The sequence below is a fragment of the Wyeomyia smithii genome, chromosome 2, assembly GCF_029784165.1.
Source record: "Wyeomyia smithii strain HCP4-BCI-WySm-NY-G18 chromosome 2, ASM2978416v1, whole genome shotgun sequence".
In the NCBI taxonomy this organism is placed as follows: Eukaryota; Metazoa; Arthropoda; class Insecta; order Diptera; family Culicidae; genus Wyeomyia; species Wyeomyia smithii.
Window position 1 is genome coordinate 235,675,534 of NC_073695.1, and position 14,172 is coordinate 235,689,705.

A 14,172-nucleotide genomic window follows, 5' to 3' on the forward strand; every position below is an offset into this window, starting at 1 on the left:
TTCGGTACCGTGACCAGGATTCGCACCAATTTGCCATCACGCACTTGGCTATCGTGAGTCAGGCTTTGCTTCCAGTGATTCTGCCTTTCGTACCTTCTGCCTTTTATATTTCCGCCTTTTGAAATATTCTGGCTTGTGTGTACGGTTATAGAATTCTGCCTTTCGGTCTTCTGCCTTTTGTGATTCTGCCTTCTATGGCGAACCCTTGGAACAGGATACGGGAGAGAATTTTATAAGTGGAATTGAGTAGGGTTATGCCTCGGTAAATACTACAGTCGAGTCTATCTCCCTTCTTGTAGAAAGGTAGAAGTTCCGAATAACGACATGCCACCGTACACAGATGGTGCACTGTTCCAGGATTATCGCTGAGGAAGTTGGCGAAACTGGAGAACGTTGGTGTGAAAGCGGTGCGTATTGCGGTCCGGAAGTTCAGAGAGAAAAACTGCCTCGCGGACCTGCTTCGGGGTGGACGAAAAACAGGAACGATGAACCCCAAGTTGGACAACAAAATCGAACAAACTTTCTCTAAAGCAAAAGATGTTTCAGTTCGCGATGTTCCAAAAAGCTGAACATCTCAAAATCCGAAGTTCAACGAGCCAAAGGAAGATCTGAGTTAAAAATGTACAAGAAAAACAAGCTGCAAAAAGAATCCCTACACCAGCGTGAAAACAACGGCACGAACGCTATACCACACGATTTTTATCAAGAACATCAAACGTTTTCGAAGTTGGAAGCATTGCCGGGACCGCAATATTTCACATTTCGTAAAAATGATGATATTGACAAGGCGGACGGGTGTCAGTTCTCACTGGAAATTCGGAAGGAAGATGATGATGTGGAAGACAATTTGCTCTTGCGGTAAACTTCAAAACCTTTCATCGTAAATGGATCCATGAATGCGGATATTTATGTCTATCAATGCTTGAAAAAATATTTGTTGCCACGGATTCGTCAAGATGATACTCCTATAATATTCTGCAAACTTGGTTCTCACCTCGAATCCGATTGATACGAGACGAATAGGAGCGCAAAGAGCAAATTGGTTAGACCAGGTGGAGCATGATTTGGCAAGTACGGGTTGCCCGCAGGATTGGGGACGGGCAGCCATGGACTGATCAAAATGGCAGAATTATGTTATGCAGGCCATGTCTGAGGATGTACGGCCATTTAAGTAAGTAAGTTAGCTGTTTGCACCGGCTGATTGCAAGAATTTTGGAACAGCTACCGGAGGAGTGGAATGAGAAAGGCGACAAATATGACTGTGGGAACTATCGTACGAAAACTGTTCTGAATGCCGCCTACAAAGTGTTTTCCAAATCATTTTTCGCCAACTCTCACCGCTAGCCAATATTTGTGGGAAGCTATCAGGCCGGCTTCGAGGAAGGACGGTCAACGACGGACCAAACCTTTACCATACGGCAGATCCTCGGAAGGACAAAAACGGCTCTTCGGGGAAGCTGATTAGACTGACAATAGCTACGGTGGATGGGACGCAGTGCTATGTGCGGATTTCGGGTGGATTATTGGGTACATTTGAATCCCGCAGGGTGAAGGTCTCTCCCGCCTGCTCTTCAACATTGCACTACAGAATGTTTTGAATCGAGCGGACATCAGCACGCGGGGTATGATATTCAACAAATACAGTCAATTCGTTTGCTTTGCTGTAACATGGCCAGCATCATAACATGTCGGCAAAACAACTGCGGCGGTGGCAGAACAGTACAGCAGACTAAAACGGCCCCTTACAAAGTGTAACCTGTACAAAACGCTCATAATACCGGTTGTTCTCTACGGGCATGAAACGTGGACAATACTCGAGGAAGACCTGCGAGTGTTCGGAGTTTTCGAAGGACGGGTACTGATGACGATCTCTAATGGCATGCATAGAACAGAATATGGAGGCGGAAGATGAACCATGAGCTCGCGCAACTCTGTCGTAGTTCGAAATACGTATCTGCGGACAAGTAAATTTAATATTTACTTCCGTAGTAAAGCGGTTTTTGACCAGTGACTGCCATTACATAATATTCAAACGTCTGAAATCGTGTGGGGTTGAACGAGATTTTGTCTGTAAAACCATCGAAATGTTCAAGGAGATACGCTGTTTGAACGACCGTAGAAGATCCGGTTCTACATCAAAAATCAATAATCAATCAAAAATATAAATTAGGACTAGGGATATAAACTACTAAAAACGTAAACAAATAAACAACAAACGACTATTGAACTTATCTGAAGTTTTTTAGGTTTTTTTTAAATCTCTGTTTTCTTTTTTTGAGAAAATATTCAACGTTCCGTCTCCGTGATCGAAATATTTCATCTTCAGTCTGTATAACTCAGTCGGCACGATGGGTAAATCCATGCTTCGCCCCGTCACTTTGTCGTTTCGTGACACCCACAAGCAGCTGCTACTCCCCTTAACGAGCAATGCTGACAACGTTCGACAACAAAAATTATTCCAAATTGTTATTTACATCAACAAAAAGTTCAAAATAAGTGCTTCTAAACGATGGTAAGTAACCAAATTTCAGTATCACAGTGCGGAACAAACTTCGTTTCACCAAACGGCACGGTAAAAGTAATTTTTTCTTTTGTTAAAAACGTGGAATGGCGTCTCACAAGCAGCAGCCAGAAGGGTACCCAGCCAGGCGCAGACATGTACCGGTATTAGTGCACGAATACGAAGCAAGTGAACGAAATGTCAAACGAGTGACTCGATTCTTGTTGGATACTGGCGTACAGGGAATGTTCGATTTGACAAACGCGGTTTTCCGTTTAACTTATTTTTGAATTTTTAAATGAATCCACAAGCACGCTTGTTTAGTTCAACTAGTTACTCAACGGTTTCTTTCAATTCTTAAATTCACAGATGCTTGGAACGACCGTCCTGCTGGACGGCGGGAAAGAGCCACACGAGGAAACCATTCACTCATGTTACGTCTGTAACACGGCAGTATCGAACACAATCAATAATCTCCAGCAGCTGTTTGCGCAAATAAGCGAAGACGATGAATCGCTCAGCCCTGCCACAGTTCTTGGCAACATTTTGCAGTTCGATATAACACCGGAGTTGTCCCACTCGCAGGTACTTTGTACCGACTGTAACGCACTGTGCGACGAGTATCAGCAGTTGATAGATCGGCTGGATGCGATTAAACTTCAGTTAACGGTGAGTTACAACAGCACGGTAACCAAGTTGGCGGCTAGTTTAACAGCCCGGGAGTTGATTGAGGCAGAAGCGGAAGCGCTGGAAGATTCCAATGTGTCTCAAGGACTACAGGATGTAGATCCCAAAATGGTAAGTTATTATTAAACAAACCAAAAATTTAATCACACTATTATTCGCACATCTATTTAAAGAATGATATTCCACTTGGAGATTTAACCGCTGTAGCCATATCGGTAGGTGACATAGACTCCGATGGGGAAACGCTTCACGAAGCGCAAATAATCAGTCACCTGCCAGAACAAAGCCAATTTTGTCACGTTGGAGATTCGATGGTAAAAAATTCGCGCTCTATCGTCAAAGTTCCCCAGCAGTCGACGACCGACGTCAACAGTACGGTGACATCCGTCACGGATAAGCCGTACGTTGACATTTGCGAGGCCCCGTCGTCGGCCATAAAGATGGAACACTTCTTCGACAGTGGCGACGGCAATATGGTGGAAATCATTGCAGACAGTAACTCGACAGACTACATTTACGACAGCGTTATCGAAACTATCGGTATCGTCTCCGAGGAAGAGGATCCCAGCGGAAGCGATGATGAAAGCACGGCTCAACGGCAATTATCGCTGAAAGAACGGGCATTCGGCTCGGAGAGTGAGCCAGACAGTGCCCAGATATTGATTGCAGCAGCCAACGATAGCCTCAATCGAATGAAAGCCCGGCTTAAATCGGTAAGTGTTAAACGATTAAAGTGAATATCGATTCTGTTAGACCAAAAACTGCTATTCAAATAATTTTCAACCGCAATTTTATCTACTGAACTTTTAGAAAATTTTCATGGCAATTATTTTGGTACGTTACCTTTTTTGGATCGGTAGAATTTATATCAACTGACTAGATTTGATGTTGTGGAGTCAAATTTTACGCATTCCAATGTGATATTTCAGCGCTTCAATTATCCGTTTTTCAATCAAAATTAGTTTAAGTTATTGTGTGAAATTTAAATTAGTTTTGTTGTTCAAAATAAGTTTTATTAATTTTATTAACTACCGGAATACTGAAGACTGCAAACCCTTTTTGGGGTATGTTTATAACCAGACACCAGTAACTAATTTCATCATAAATAATACTATTCCTTTATTTAATTAAATCCTTGTCACGGATTTGCCACCGCGAAGATATTTCGACAGCAGCGTATAATTTACCAAGATTAGTTAAGATTATAGTTAAACCCATTCAAAATGCAATCGAGCATACTTTAGCTGAGACTACCTAATCGATCAGATTGTTCGTCGGATTTTGTCCAACATGAGGCCAAATTTTCCTAATATAAACGAAACAACCTACCAGCTTTGTGGTTCCGTCCGAGTGGAGCGCACTACAGCCGATGGAGACATTCACGGCGAACGGGGCGAAACGCAAAGTTTCACCCGAACGTACCCCTAGGAGGAGGCAGTCGCCGTCTGGCGACTGGTCTTGTTTGAAGCGATAGAGCGGGGCTTCGGTTGCAGATTGGTGGCCATGTACACAATCAGCATTGCCAGGAGGCACCAGATGGGAATCATCATAGCGTACAGCGGGATGGAGTTGTACTCCAGCTTCAGGCAGATGGCAATCTGCGAAACCATTTTCAACAGGATTCCAGCCACGTAGTATTCGTAGTGGCGAAAGGAAATTATTCGGTTTGCGTGTTGTCGCTGGATGATTTCGATCACCACCCAGGTGATCAGGATGGCATCGTATAGCCACAGCGGAATGAACACGATAAACCAGTTCCAGGTGATTCGGCTTTCCAATCGGAGGCAGAGCAATATTAAAAACACCAGCAATATGAACCATGTGAAAAGCGCTCGCTGTACGAATCCCATCGTGAAGCTAATCGAGAAAAAACGCTATTAATGGAATGCGTTCGATCCTTGAGTTATAAAACTAGCTTACCAAAGATTTGTTTTGAAACACTGACGAAATTTATCGGTTGATCATTTTCCTTAACAAAAATGCTCTGTTGTTTATTAATTTACTCTTTTCTTTTTGAGTTTTTCGTATACTGTCAATCGTAATAGTGCATTCGTTGATTGGCAGCACTGAATTGTTAGCGAGAACGTCACGTTTTGTCGATATATTGAGAAATATTTCACGTGTTTATTACGATCAAAATGGCTGTTCGACTGAAAGCTGGCGCTGCAGTGAAGATGATGATGATTTTCAGGCAGCATTGATTTCACAGAGCATACCAATTGTTTTAGTTCACCCAACGACCATAGTTTTGCTTTGTGATTACATTTTCGAATCGATATGAAAATGATAGTAATCATGTTATATTGTTCCCTTTCCTCCAGCTTTTCTTCAAAACCAACAACAACTACTATTGCGCCCTATGCAAAGCTGCCGATGGTCCATCGACGGCACACAATGTGAAAACCGTTGCATTGCATCTGAAAACCGACCACAAGGAGAAGATCCTAATTTGCGAGCACTGCGATGCCGTGTTTCAGCGTCGTACCGAGTACAACGAACATCTGGACCAGCATGCCGCTGCGGAGCACGTGGGTTTTCGCTGTGACCTCTGCTCGACCACATTCAACAACATTCGCGCCCTGCGGATGCATCGGAAAAATCACTTGGGTCCTCCAAAGGTATGGGGCTGTGAGGTGTGCCAGAAAAAATACAGTTCGAAAAATTTACTCGATGAACACATGAACATGCATTCCGGAAAGCGACCATTCAAATGTTCACATTGTCCAAAGGTAACTTTGGTTGTTATATTTTTTTAACTCTACAAAAACCTTTAAATTTTAGGATTTTGCATCCAAGTACACTCTGGCCGCACATACGAAGATTCATCAGGATCGCGAGAGGGTCTTCAACTGCAGGGAATGTGGTAAAGGTTTCTATAGTCAGAGCAATCTGCTGCAACACGAAAAGATTCACACTGGAGTGCGGGATTACGCCTGCTCGGATTGCGAAAAAACATTTATGTCTCAGCATAACCTCGACATTCATCGAATCGTGCACATGAATTATAAACCTTTTGTCTGTCGTACCTGCGGTAAAGGCTTCGCCAGGAAAGCCGAGATCAAAGATCACGAAAGAACACATACAGGTAAGCTATACATTAGCAGATCTTGTATGAATACTGAATTTCCAATTTTTAACAGGAGAGCGTCCGTTTGTATGTGACATTTGTGACGCCAGCTTTTCACAACGATCGAACCTGCAGTCACACAAGCGGGCAACACATTTCAACGACCTCCGGTACAGTTGTGACATGTGCGGCCGACGATTTAAACGTCGACGACTGCTCGACTACCACATAAAAGCTTGCCATACCGGAGAACGGCCATACAAATGTGAAATATGCTCGGCAACATTTGTCTATCCGGAGCACTTTAAAAAACATCAGAAAATTCACACCGGCACGAAACCTTTTGCATGCGAGGTTTGTTGTGTTTTCTTTAAATCTCCAGTAAATCGTAACTAATCTTATAATCTTTCTCACAGGTTTGCAATAAAACGTTCAACAGTCGGGACAACCGTAACGCCCACCGATTCGTTCACAGCGATAAAAAGCCGTACGAGTGCGTGACCTGTGGAGCTGGTTTCATGCGCAAACCACAACTGTATGCGCACATGCAACAGCGAAGCCATCTGAATGACACTATCGTAGTCAATCAACCCAGAATTACAAGCGAAGACTTGCTGGAGTTTGATACTACCACGGACTCCATTGGAGATCCGGTGGAATTAGATCTCAAAAATGGAATTATTCTGGAAGAGGACGCGGATGAAGTTCGTTTTTTATGACAATTATGGAACAACGAAGATGCACTGATTTGGTTTTATTCTTTTAGTACTTTATAGAAGAAGAGGACATCGACACAATTGATGAACACGGTGAAGTAGTGCTAGCGACCAGCTCAAGCCAGACACAATTGGAGCTAGAAAATGCAGTTGAACTAACGAACTCGACCGCTTTACTCGCAACCACCGAGGAATTCATCGACGAATCGGGCATCATTAGCCATGACGGTGAAGAGTTGCAGTTGGTTAAGCTGCAACTTACTAGCTCTAACGGAAAGGATGGCATTACCTGGGTGAACCTGGTACCTCAATAGCTATTGCCGTGTTGATAATATAGTTATACGAAAATTGCGTTCGTTCACTATTATCTACTTCAACTTGTTTGAAGCCCGTTGTGCATTGTCTTTTAACACAACACGTTATCCCAAAATGAATGTTCCTAAATTATTTCTTGTCTATACGATACATGTCATCTGAGTTGAAAGTTACTTGCCTTTGTTATAGATCAGTTTTTCAATCTTCCGCTGAGTCTTCTAACTGAAATTACATTCATTAAAATAGTGTAGGTATTTCCACTCGAAGAATTCATTAATGCAAAATGGATATAGAGGCAAAAAAAGGTGAGGCTCTTAGCACTATCCTTGATGGATATTTCAAAAATACCCGAGTGTCCGAATAAGATCCTTAGTACATATTACCAAAAACATCATATGATATGATGTTTTTGGTTTTACGAAGTTCGCTGTAATTCTAACTTGTTTGCGTGTAAAGCTGCGCCACCTGCACGTGAAATTTTATTGGAACCATTCCCTTGTAATATGTGTACCAATCAAAAAGCCTGCAAAAAATTATTGTTGGGATAATCTCATATATTTTGCAGATTTGCTTAGTTTTTCGACGATTTGCCGTGCTTACTTACCAATCACGGGAATGGCAGCGCTGTCAGCTACCATACATTTGACGCGTTACCAACATCACTGGCACTGGCACCCGAAAAATGGGCAGTTTACCCTTATCTTATGTTGATTCGGGCAAACTGGCCAAATGTTAACTGCAATTATTAATAGCATATCAGACAGTTTTGAGCAATTTCTTAAGGTTTTCACATGGTATGTGATATTCTAAGTGATATTTAGTACATTAATTGTGTCCCAAAGCAAAGTGAAGCAAACTGTGACAGCAGAAAAAGTAGTTTTGGGACAAACGGTACAGATATAGATGTTCGTAACGCTTGAAAGCTACCATACCATTCCCTTGTTACCAATAATCGTGCTTATTTTCAGGTTTTCATATTTTTGAGTGCTTAGAACTACAAGTGAAAACTTCTGACATCACTGGTCATACGTCAAGCACAAGACGGCGGTCTTCGGTCAGCCAAATCTAGCAAGAATGCCAAATGTGCAGATTTTTTTTGGTTTACCGAGTTTACTTGCAAAGCTTATTTAATTAAACAACATAAATTTGTTTTATCTCATTTTTATTAGATCGAATATTAAAAAAAAAATCAACAAAGAAATCAAAACGATGAAATTTGTTGCAATTTTATGCAAACTGTGAAACATTAACCTGTCCCTTAGGCGGATTCGATTTTTAAAAACAATTGTATGCTTTCCAAACTTCTGGCATCCCTGCAGATGAAAAAGAAGCAAAGAGGAAAAAGGAAATGCTCAAATAGCCGCCGTCGCACAAGGTAGACAACAGAAAAGCATTTTTGCACCGTTTCGGAAAATTTCGCAGCAAAGTTGTAGCTGTTTTATTTTTGTATTTTTTAGTAAACCACTTAGCCGTGATTATTGGTAAGTACAAAAGTCGGTTTTCAGTCGATTGCAGGTCTTGAACATTCTTACACTAGAGGACCTTTTTTTTTCTTTTCTGATACGGTTGTGTGCTACGGCGTTGTAAACAAAAGGTGTTATACACAAGCGAACGAGCGAAAACAGTCGAAAAATCACCGCTTTATTTAGCGTTCCGCCCTAGAGTTGTTTCGGAGGCGTGATATATTAGATCTATGCTAGGACAAGGGCATTTCTTCCGGTAGGTTTTTGCGCAACAATAATGAAAGAGTTGTCCGATCTACTGCGCGAGATTAGACAGTGTACCGAGAACGAGGACAAGATGGAGTTCTGCGAGGACTTTGCCAAACTACAAACGATCTTCAACCATACGAACCAGTTCGTTCGAACCTTCGACCGGATCGTGTACCACGGCGGTAAGTTTCCTTTTCATATTAATTTTAGAGCACCATTGTATTCCGTTGATTTGATAGGAAATGAACCGTACATCATCGAAATTGTGGCCCGGTTGGTAAAGTACCTGCGTATCCGTCGGTATCTGAACGAGGATAACAAACCAATCCGAGAATGTGACAATCAACTGCGTAAAATTACATTATTCATGGTGCTTAACACGGATGTTAACTACAAGTTCGATTTATCCAAGGACACCCAGATTTGCCATGTGTTGAACACGATCCCGCAGCTAACGAAGTGCCTGCTGGTGAACTGCATCTGGGGTGCCAGTCTAGATGCGTATTTCTACGAGGTGCTCCGGTACAGCCCTCAGTGGTTTATGATGCAGTTCATAGACCAAGCGGTGACCAGTCTTAAGTTCTCCAAACCCTTCGAAATCCTAGAGCGAGTAGAAGCGATGGTTAAAGCAATTTATTACAGTATCTGCAGGACGGATTGCGACTGGAAGCTGGTAGATCGAAATCGATTCGTCGAGCAACAGCGAATCCTTGGAAAACTGTTCGAGTTCCTGATGGAGCTGTTGAGATTTTTCAATACACCGGATATGAGCAAGTTTGAGCGGTGGTCTAGACTGCGCATGCATCGGTACTACGGGTTCGCGTTGAAGCACATGTTCAACATTGTGCTGTACTGTTTTGATCTATACCTAAACCGTAGTCTATTCGAAGTGGACGAAAATATGAGCATTTATCAAATAATGGGTGAAAAGCACGTTTCAAAGAAGGAAATTCCGGAAGCGTACTCACCCGGGACGGACTCGCACCTGATGAAGATCAACAATTGTCTGTTGAACACATTGCAAACCTGCGTGATGGAGGTTACGATCGATAGTTTCATGTATTGGGTAGAAATCGAGATCGTCATCGAAACGGAGGAAAAGTGTAGTTTGCAGCAAGTGATTGGAGAATCGGCTTTCAAGTTAATGGAGACGCTTAAGGATAATAAATTGTTCCAGCACAACGTTCTGAAGCAGCTTCCTTCGATTTCCCTACGACCCAAATCACAGGCGGAGAAAGCAATGGATCTGTCGATGCGTGTTCTAATGGAGAAAGTCGAAACAACAAAGGATATTTTCGAAAGGAAACTATTCTTTAATGAATTCATTCGACGAGGAGAGCCGGTATTCGGCAACATCGAATGTCTGAATTTGATAGAGCAAAACTTGGATTTAGTATCAGGAGATAACGTTAGAAAGATGGTTGAATATGACAACCGGCCGGCAGACGGAAATGAAATGGAAGAAGACGAACCATCGGATGAGGCATTAAAACTGAAGCACCTTATACTACAATCCGTAGACAATTTACTACCGGAGGAAGCGACTACCCTCATAAAGTTCATGATTGCCACTTACGGCTTGGAATACGATCATTATCGAACTTCGGATTTGATCGAACATATCGTCGAGTTTACGAATCGATTCAGCTCGATCTCCCATCAGATAGGCGAAGACGATTCACTCATCCCAATGCGGTTGATTTTCCAGTGCCCTTCATTGTTCTACGATCGTCTTACCCGTTCGCTGTATGATTCTAGCTTCAACAACGCCAATTACATTTACGCCATCACACGAGTAATCACCAGCACAAAGCCGCTATCGGTGCCCTACCTAAGCGCTCAAGTGCGTTCACTGTTATCCGGTGAGTTTGATGTGACCCAGTCCAGTTCACTCACGGTGTTCATTTTGAAACTTTACGAACGGGACCTATTCGAGCGAAATCACTTCCTACAAGGCTATCTGCTACAAGGTGCTGACGAGGCATTCTACAAATCTAACTATAAGGCACTGGTGGAAATTCTCAGCATTATGCAACTCGTCGTGGAGAAGAATCTCAACGGGTTCAAGTTAGACACGCTAAAGCAAGTGGTCCTCAAGCTGGCCGAACTTACAGAGAAACTTCGCTTTGACGTTACCCAGTTGCAGTCAGAGCATCCGCAAGGCGTGGAACGAATCGCTTTGCTAGATAAAATGCTGAAGATTATCATGGGACCAGTGCGGATGCTCCGAGCGCTAAAGGAAGAATGTGAGTAAAACATGTTTCAGCTTATCACAAAGTGCTCACACAATTGTTCAACTTTGCAGCGAAGCAACGTTTCAGAGAACAGACCGTGAACTTCGCTCCAATCACGAAGTTTTACTTTCAACGTACCTTTGTGGACGTTTCTGCCGGGAAAACCATACAGGATTTCGCCAAGTTCCTCTACCAGAACGAAATAGACGAGAGCACGCCAAAAGTACACGTTCGACTATTTCTTTCTAAGGTAAGACCAACCTTTAATATACATTTGAGAATACAATTTTTATGGGTTTTGTCTGCTTTTTGACAGACTCTGGTTCAGTGCACAAGCACCGAGGCGGAACGGTTAGCGCGGGATCCACTGTTGCTTCCACATTTCGGCGATGCAGTGCTTATTATACTTGTGCTATTAACGGAACAGGAGCGACACTACGAGTGTCTCAAAAGTTGCCTTTCCAACTATCTCCACGTAGTCCAGGTAGTTTTGCCTGATATTTTCAACCTTAAACAATGTTTTTAAAAACCAATTTTATTATTCGTAGAAACACCTACTGCCACCCTTGCTTACGCCGGAAGTAACAAGTGTGGCTCCGATCGCTGCGTCTGAAACTATGATCGAACAGACTCCAGTCAATCTAGCCGAGCAACGTGCTGCTTTGGTTCAATCGCTGGTGAAACTTATCGTGAAGTTACCGGACATGTCACGCGAGCGATTGCTGGTTGCCCTTTCATTCGGTCTGTCGGCGATTGTACGACAGCTCCGTCTGGTCGACCCCAGCTTGGACGTCAGCGAGATTGAGAAGGTACTAAAGCTGGACCAGGCAAAGCAGCCAAGTTTCCCTACTGCAATGCTCGCTACTTCCGAGGCAGTCATCGCTGAAACGGACATCATCAGCCACGACGGAGAAGAGTTACCGCTGGTTAAACTGCAGCTTACCAACTCGAGCGGGAAGGACAGCATTAGGGTGAATCACTAGGAGGTGGCGCGGCTAATCAATGCAATATCATGCATTTCTAATTTACGCATTTTTTCTTTTGTTTTGCTGAATAACATAACTTAAACAATAAACAACCGCATAACATAAGAACAGCAGACTAGAGTAATAAAACCGAATCTTCGCGAAAAGCCAATTTAGTTTTTGCTTGCCTATTTTACAATTGTACCTACCTTGGTTTATCTATCGTTGGACGGTATTGGTTGGATTCACATGGCGATTCATTCAAAGTGCACGTTCATGGGGATTGTTGAGTAGCGGACGACAAGCGAATAGGTTAAGCTGTAATTCACACCTCTAACTTGCGCTTAGCCTGTATCACAAGCCTTGCCTGGTAGGGGTCGATTGTCCATTCGGCGTTCGTCTTGAGCCTTCCGCGCCTTTGGCAGGCTGACAAGAGTTCACGTCTTTAAGGACGTTCTTGTCCTTCTCCGTCTGCTCAACTTTGTCCTCATTTAGTTGACCGTCGAGTGCTAGCATTGATTCATCTGACACTGGTGCATGTCCTTGTTGGAGATCCAAATGATTGATGATTGACCAACGTTTCCTTCGTTGTCGGTCTCTCATCCAAAATGATGGTGGTGCTTATTACGGGAGTCACTTCACGGTGAAACATATTTCACTCTCACGCTCACTTCACTTTTTTAGACCTATTCCCGATTCCACCTCAAGTGAGGTGACAAAAAGCACCTCCGTGAAGTGAGATTGACAGTGAAGTGAAATTGAGAATAGGACAAGTGAAATGAGATTGTTTCCCAGCTCAAAAATGTCTAAGTCCCAGAAAGTCGTTTTTTCCCGTTTTATTAGATAACACCAGATCTTGACGTGTTCTGCATTTCTAAGACATTCGGCATAAAAAAAAATGTTGACCGCTTTAAGGCATGGATCAAACTCTGATTCGCTTCGTTACTGAAGAATAAATCCAATATTTACCATTAGATCACAAATCAATCAACTTTAAGACTTATGGCAGCCTCGTGGAATCATTTCACCGTTCAAAATGGTCGTGAAATAATTCCACGCGAAACGTCGCTTTTTCCGTTCTCACTTCACTGATTTGACACTCTGTGCTTATTACGGGAGTCACTTCACGGTGAAACATATTTCACTCTCACGCTCACTTCACTTTTTTAGACCTATTCCCGATTCCACCTCGAGTGAGGTGACAAAAATCACCTCCGTGAAGTGAGATTGCCAGTGAAGTGAAATTTAGAATAGGACAAGTGAAATCTGGGAGTTTTCCAGCTCAAACATTTCTAAGTCCCGGGAAGTCGATTGAGCTGAAATTTTGTATGAGGACAGTTTTCTACAAGAGGAAACTTTTTGAGCCCTACCGCTAAACGAAATTCGAAGGTCAATTTTTCCCTTACGTTCCATTGGCCGCAGCTCAAAAATTTGTAAGTTCCAGAGAGCCGATTTTTTTCAAGAAAAAAAAAAAGATTCGCCTTGTCACTGGAAAAAAAAAATCCCATATATATTACCGCTAGATCACAAATCAATCGACTTTTAAACTTTCCTATCTTCGTGTAATCATTTCACCGTTCAAACTGGTCGTGAAATAATTCCATGCGAAACGTCGCTTTTTCCGTTTCCACTTCACTCATATGACATTCATAATAACCCAGATTTCACCTCGCGACGTTTTTCTCACTTACGTGAGTCCCGTAATAGGACTTCATTCACTTCACTCTGATTTCACCGTGAAGTGACTCCCATAATAAGCACCTCATAATAACCCAGATTCCACGGCAGATGTCACTTCGCGACGTTTTTCTCACTTACGTGAGTCCCGTAATAGGATTTTGTTCACTTCACTCTGATTTCACCGTGAAGTGACTCCCGTAATAAGCACCGATGTCTGTATACTCTGAATAGCCGACCAAGACATTCGGTATCAACATAGCGTCCCACTTTTTGCGCTTCACTTTGGAGCATAGGCC

The 14,172-nt window shown here is 42.8% G+C and overlaps 3 protein-coding genes across 4 annotated transcripts; 2 read left to right on the forward strand and 1 right to left on the reverse strand.

Annotated features, from left to right (window-relative positions):
• The first annotated feature begins 2,387 nt into the window (after positions 1-2,387).
• LOC129721663 (zinc finger protein 431-like) lies at positions 2,388-7,322 on the forward strand. Of its 2 annotated transcripts, none has more exons than XM_055674499.1 (8): positions 2,388-2,512; positions 2,870-3,298; positions 3,361-3,900; positions 5,509-5,916; positions 5,969-6,272; positions 6,328-6,608; positions 6,671-6,958; positions 7,021-7,322. In XM_055674499.1, exons 1-8 carry the CDS (start codon positions 2,510-2,512, stop codon positions 7,282-7,284), a joined length of 2,517 nt encoding a protein of 838 aa, XP_055530474.1. In that variant the 5' UTR covers positions 2,388-2,509; the 3' UTR covers positions 7,285-7,322. The 2 variants fall into 2 exon arrangements, with proteins under 2 accessions (XP_055530474.1, XP_055530475.1); XM_055674500.1 differs by having other exon boundaries at positions 2,403-2,512; positions 2,626-3,298.
• Positions 4,282-5,244, reverse strand: LOC129721668 (transmembrane protein 60). Its single transcript, XM_055674520.1, has 2 exons — positions 5,108-5,244; positions 4,282-5,044 (listed from the first exon to the last, which is right to left on the reverse strand). The coding sequence occupies exon 2, from the start codon at positions 5,035-5,037 to the stop codon at positions 4,612-4,614; it is 426 nt and encodes a 141-aa protein (XP_055530495.1). The 5' UTR covers positions 5,038-5,044; positions 5,108-5,244; the 3' UTR covers positions 4,282-4,611.
• A 1,274-nt stretch (positions 7,323-8,596) lies between the features above and the next one.
• LOC129721662 (uncharacterized) lies at positions 8,597-12,368 on the forward strand. The gene is made up of 6 exons (XM_055674498.1): positions 8,597-8,766; positions 8,880-9,179; positions 9,237-11,243; positions 11,303-11,481; positions 11,548-11,715; positions 11,780-12,368. Exons 2-6 carry the CDS (start codon positions 9,026-9,028, stop codon positions 12,212-12,214), a joined length of 2,943 nt encoding a protein of 980 aa, XP_055530473.1. The 5' UTR covers positions 8,597-8,766; positions 8,880-9,025; the 3' UTR covers positions 12,215-12,368.
• The last annotated feature ends 1,804 nt before the right edge of the window (positions 12,369-14,172 follow it).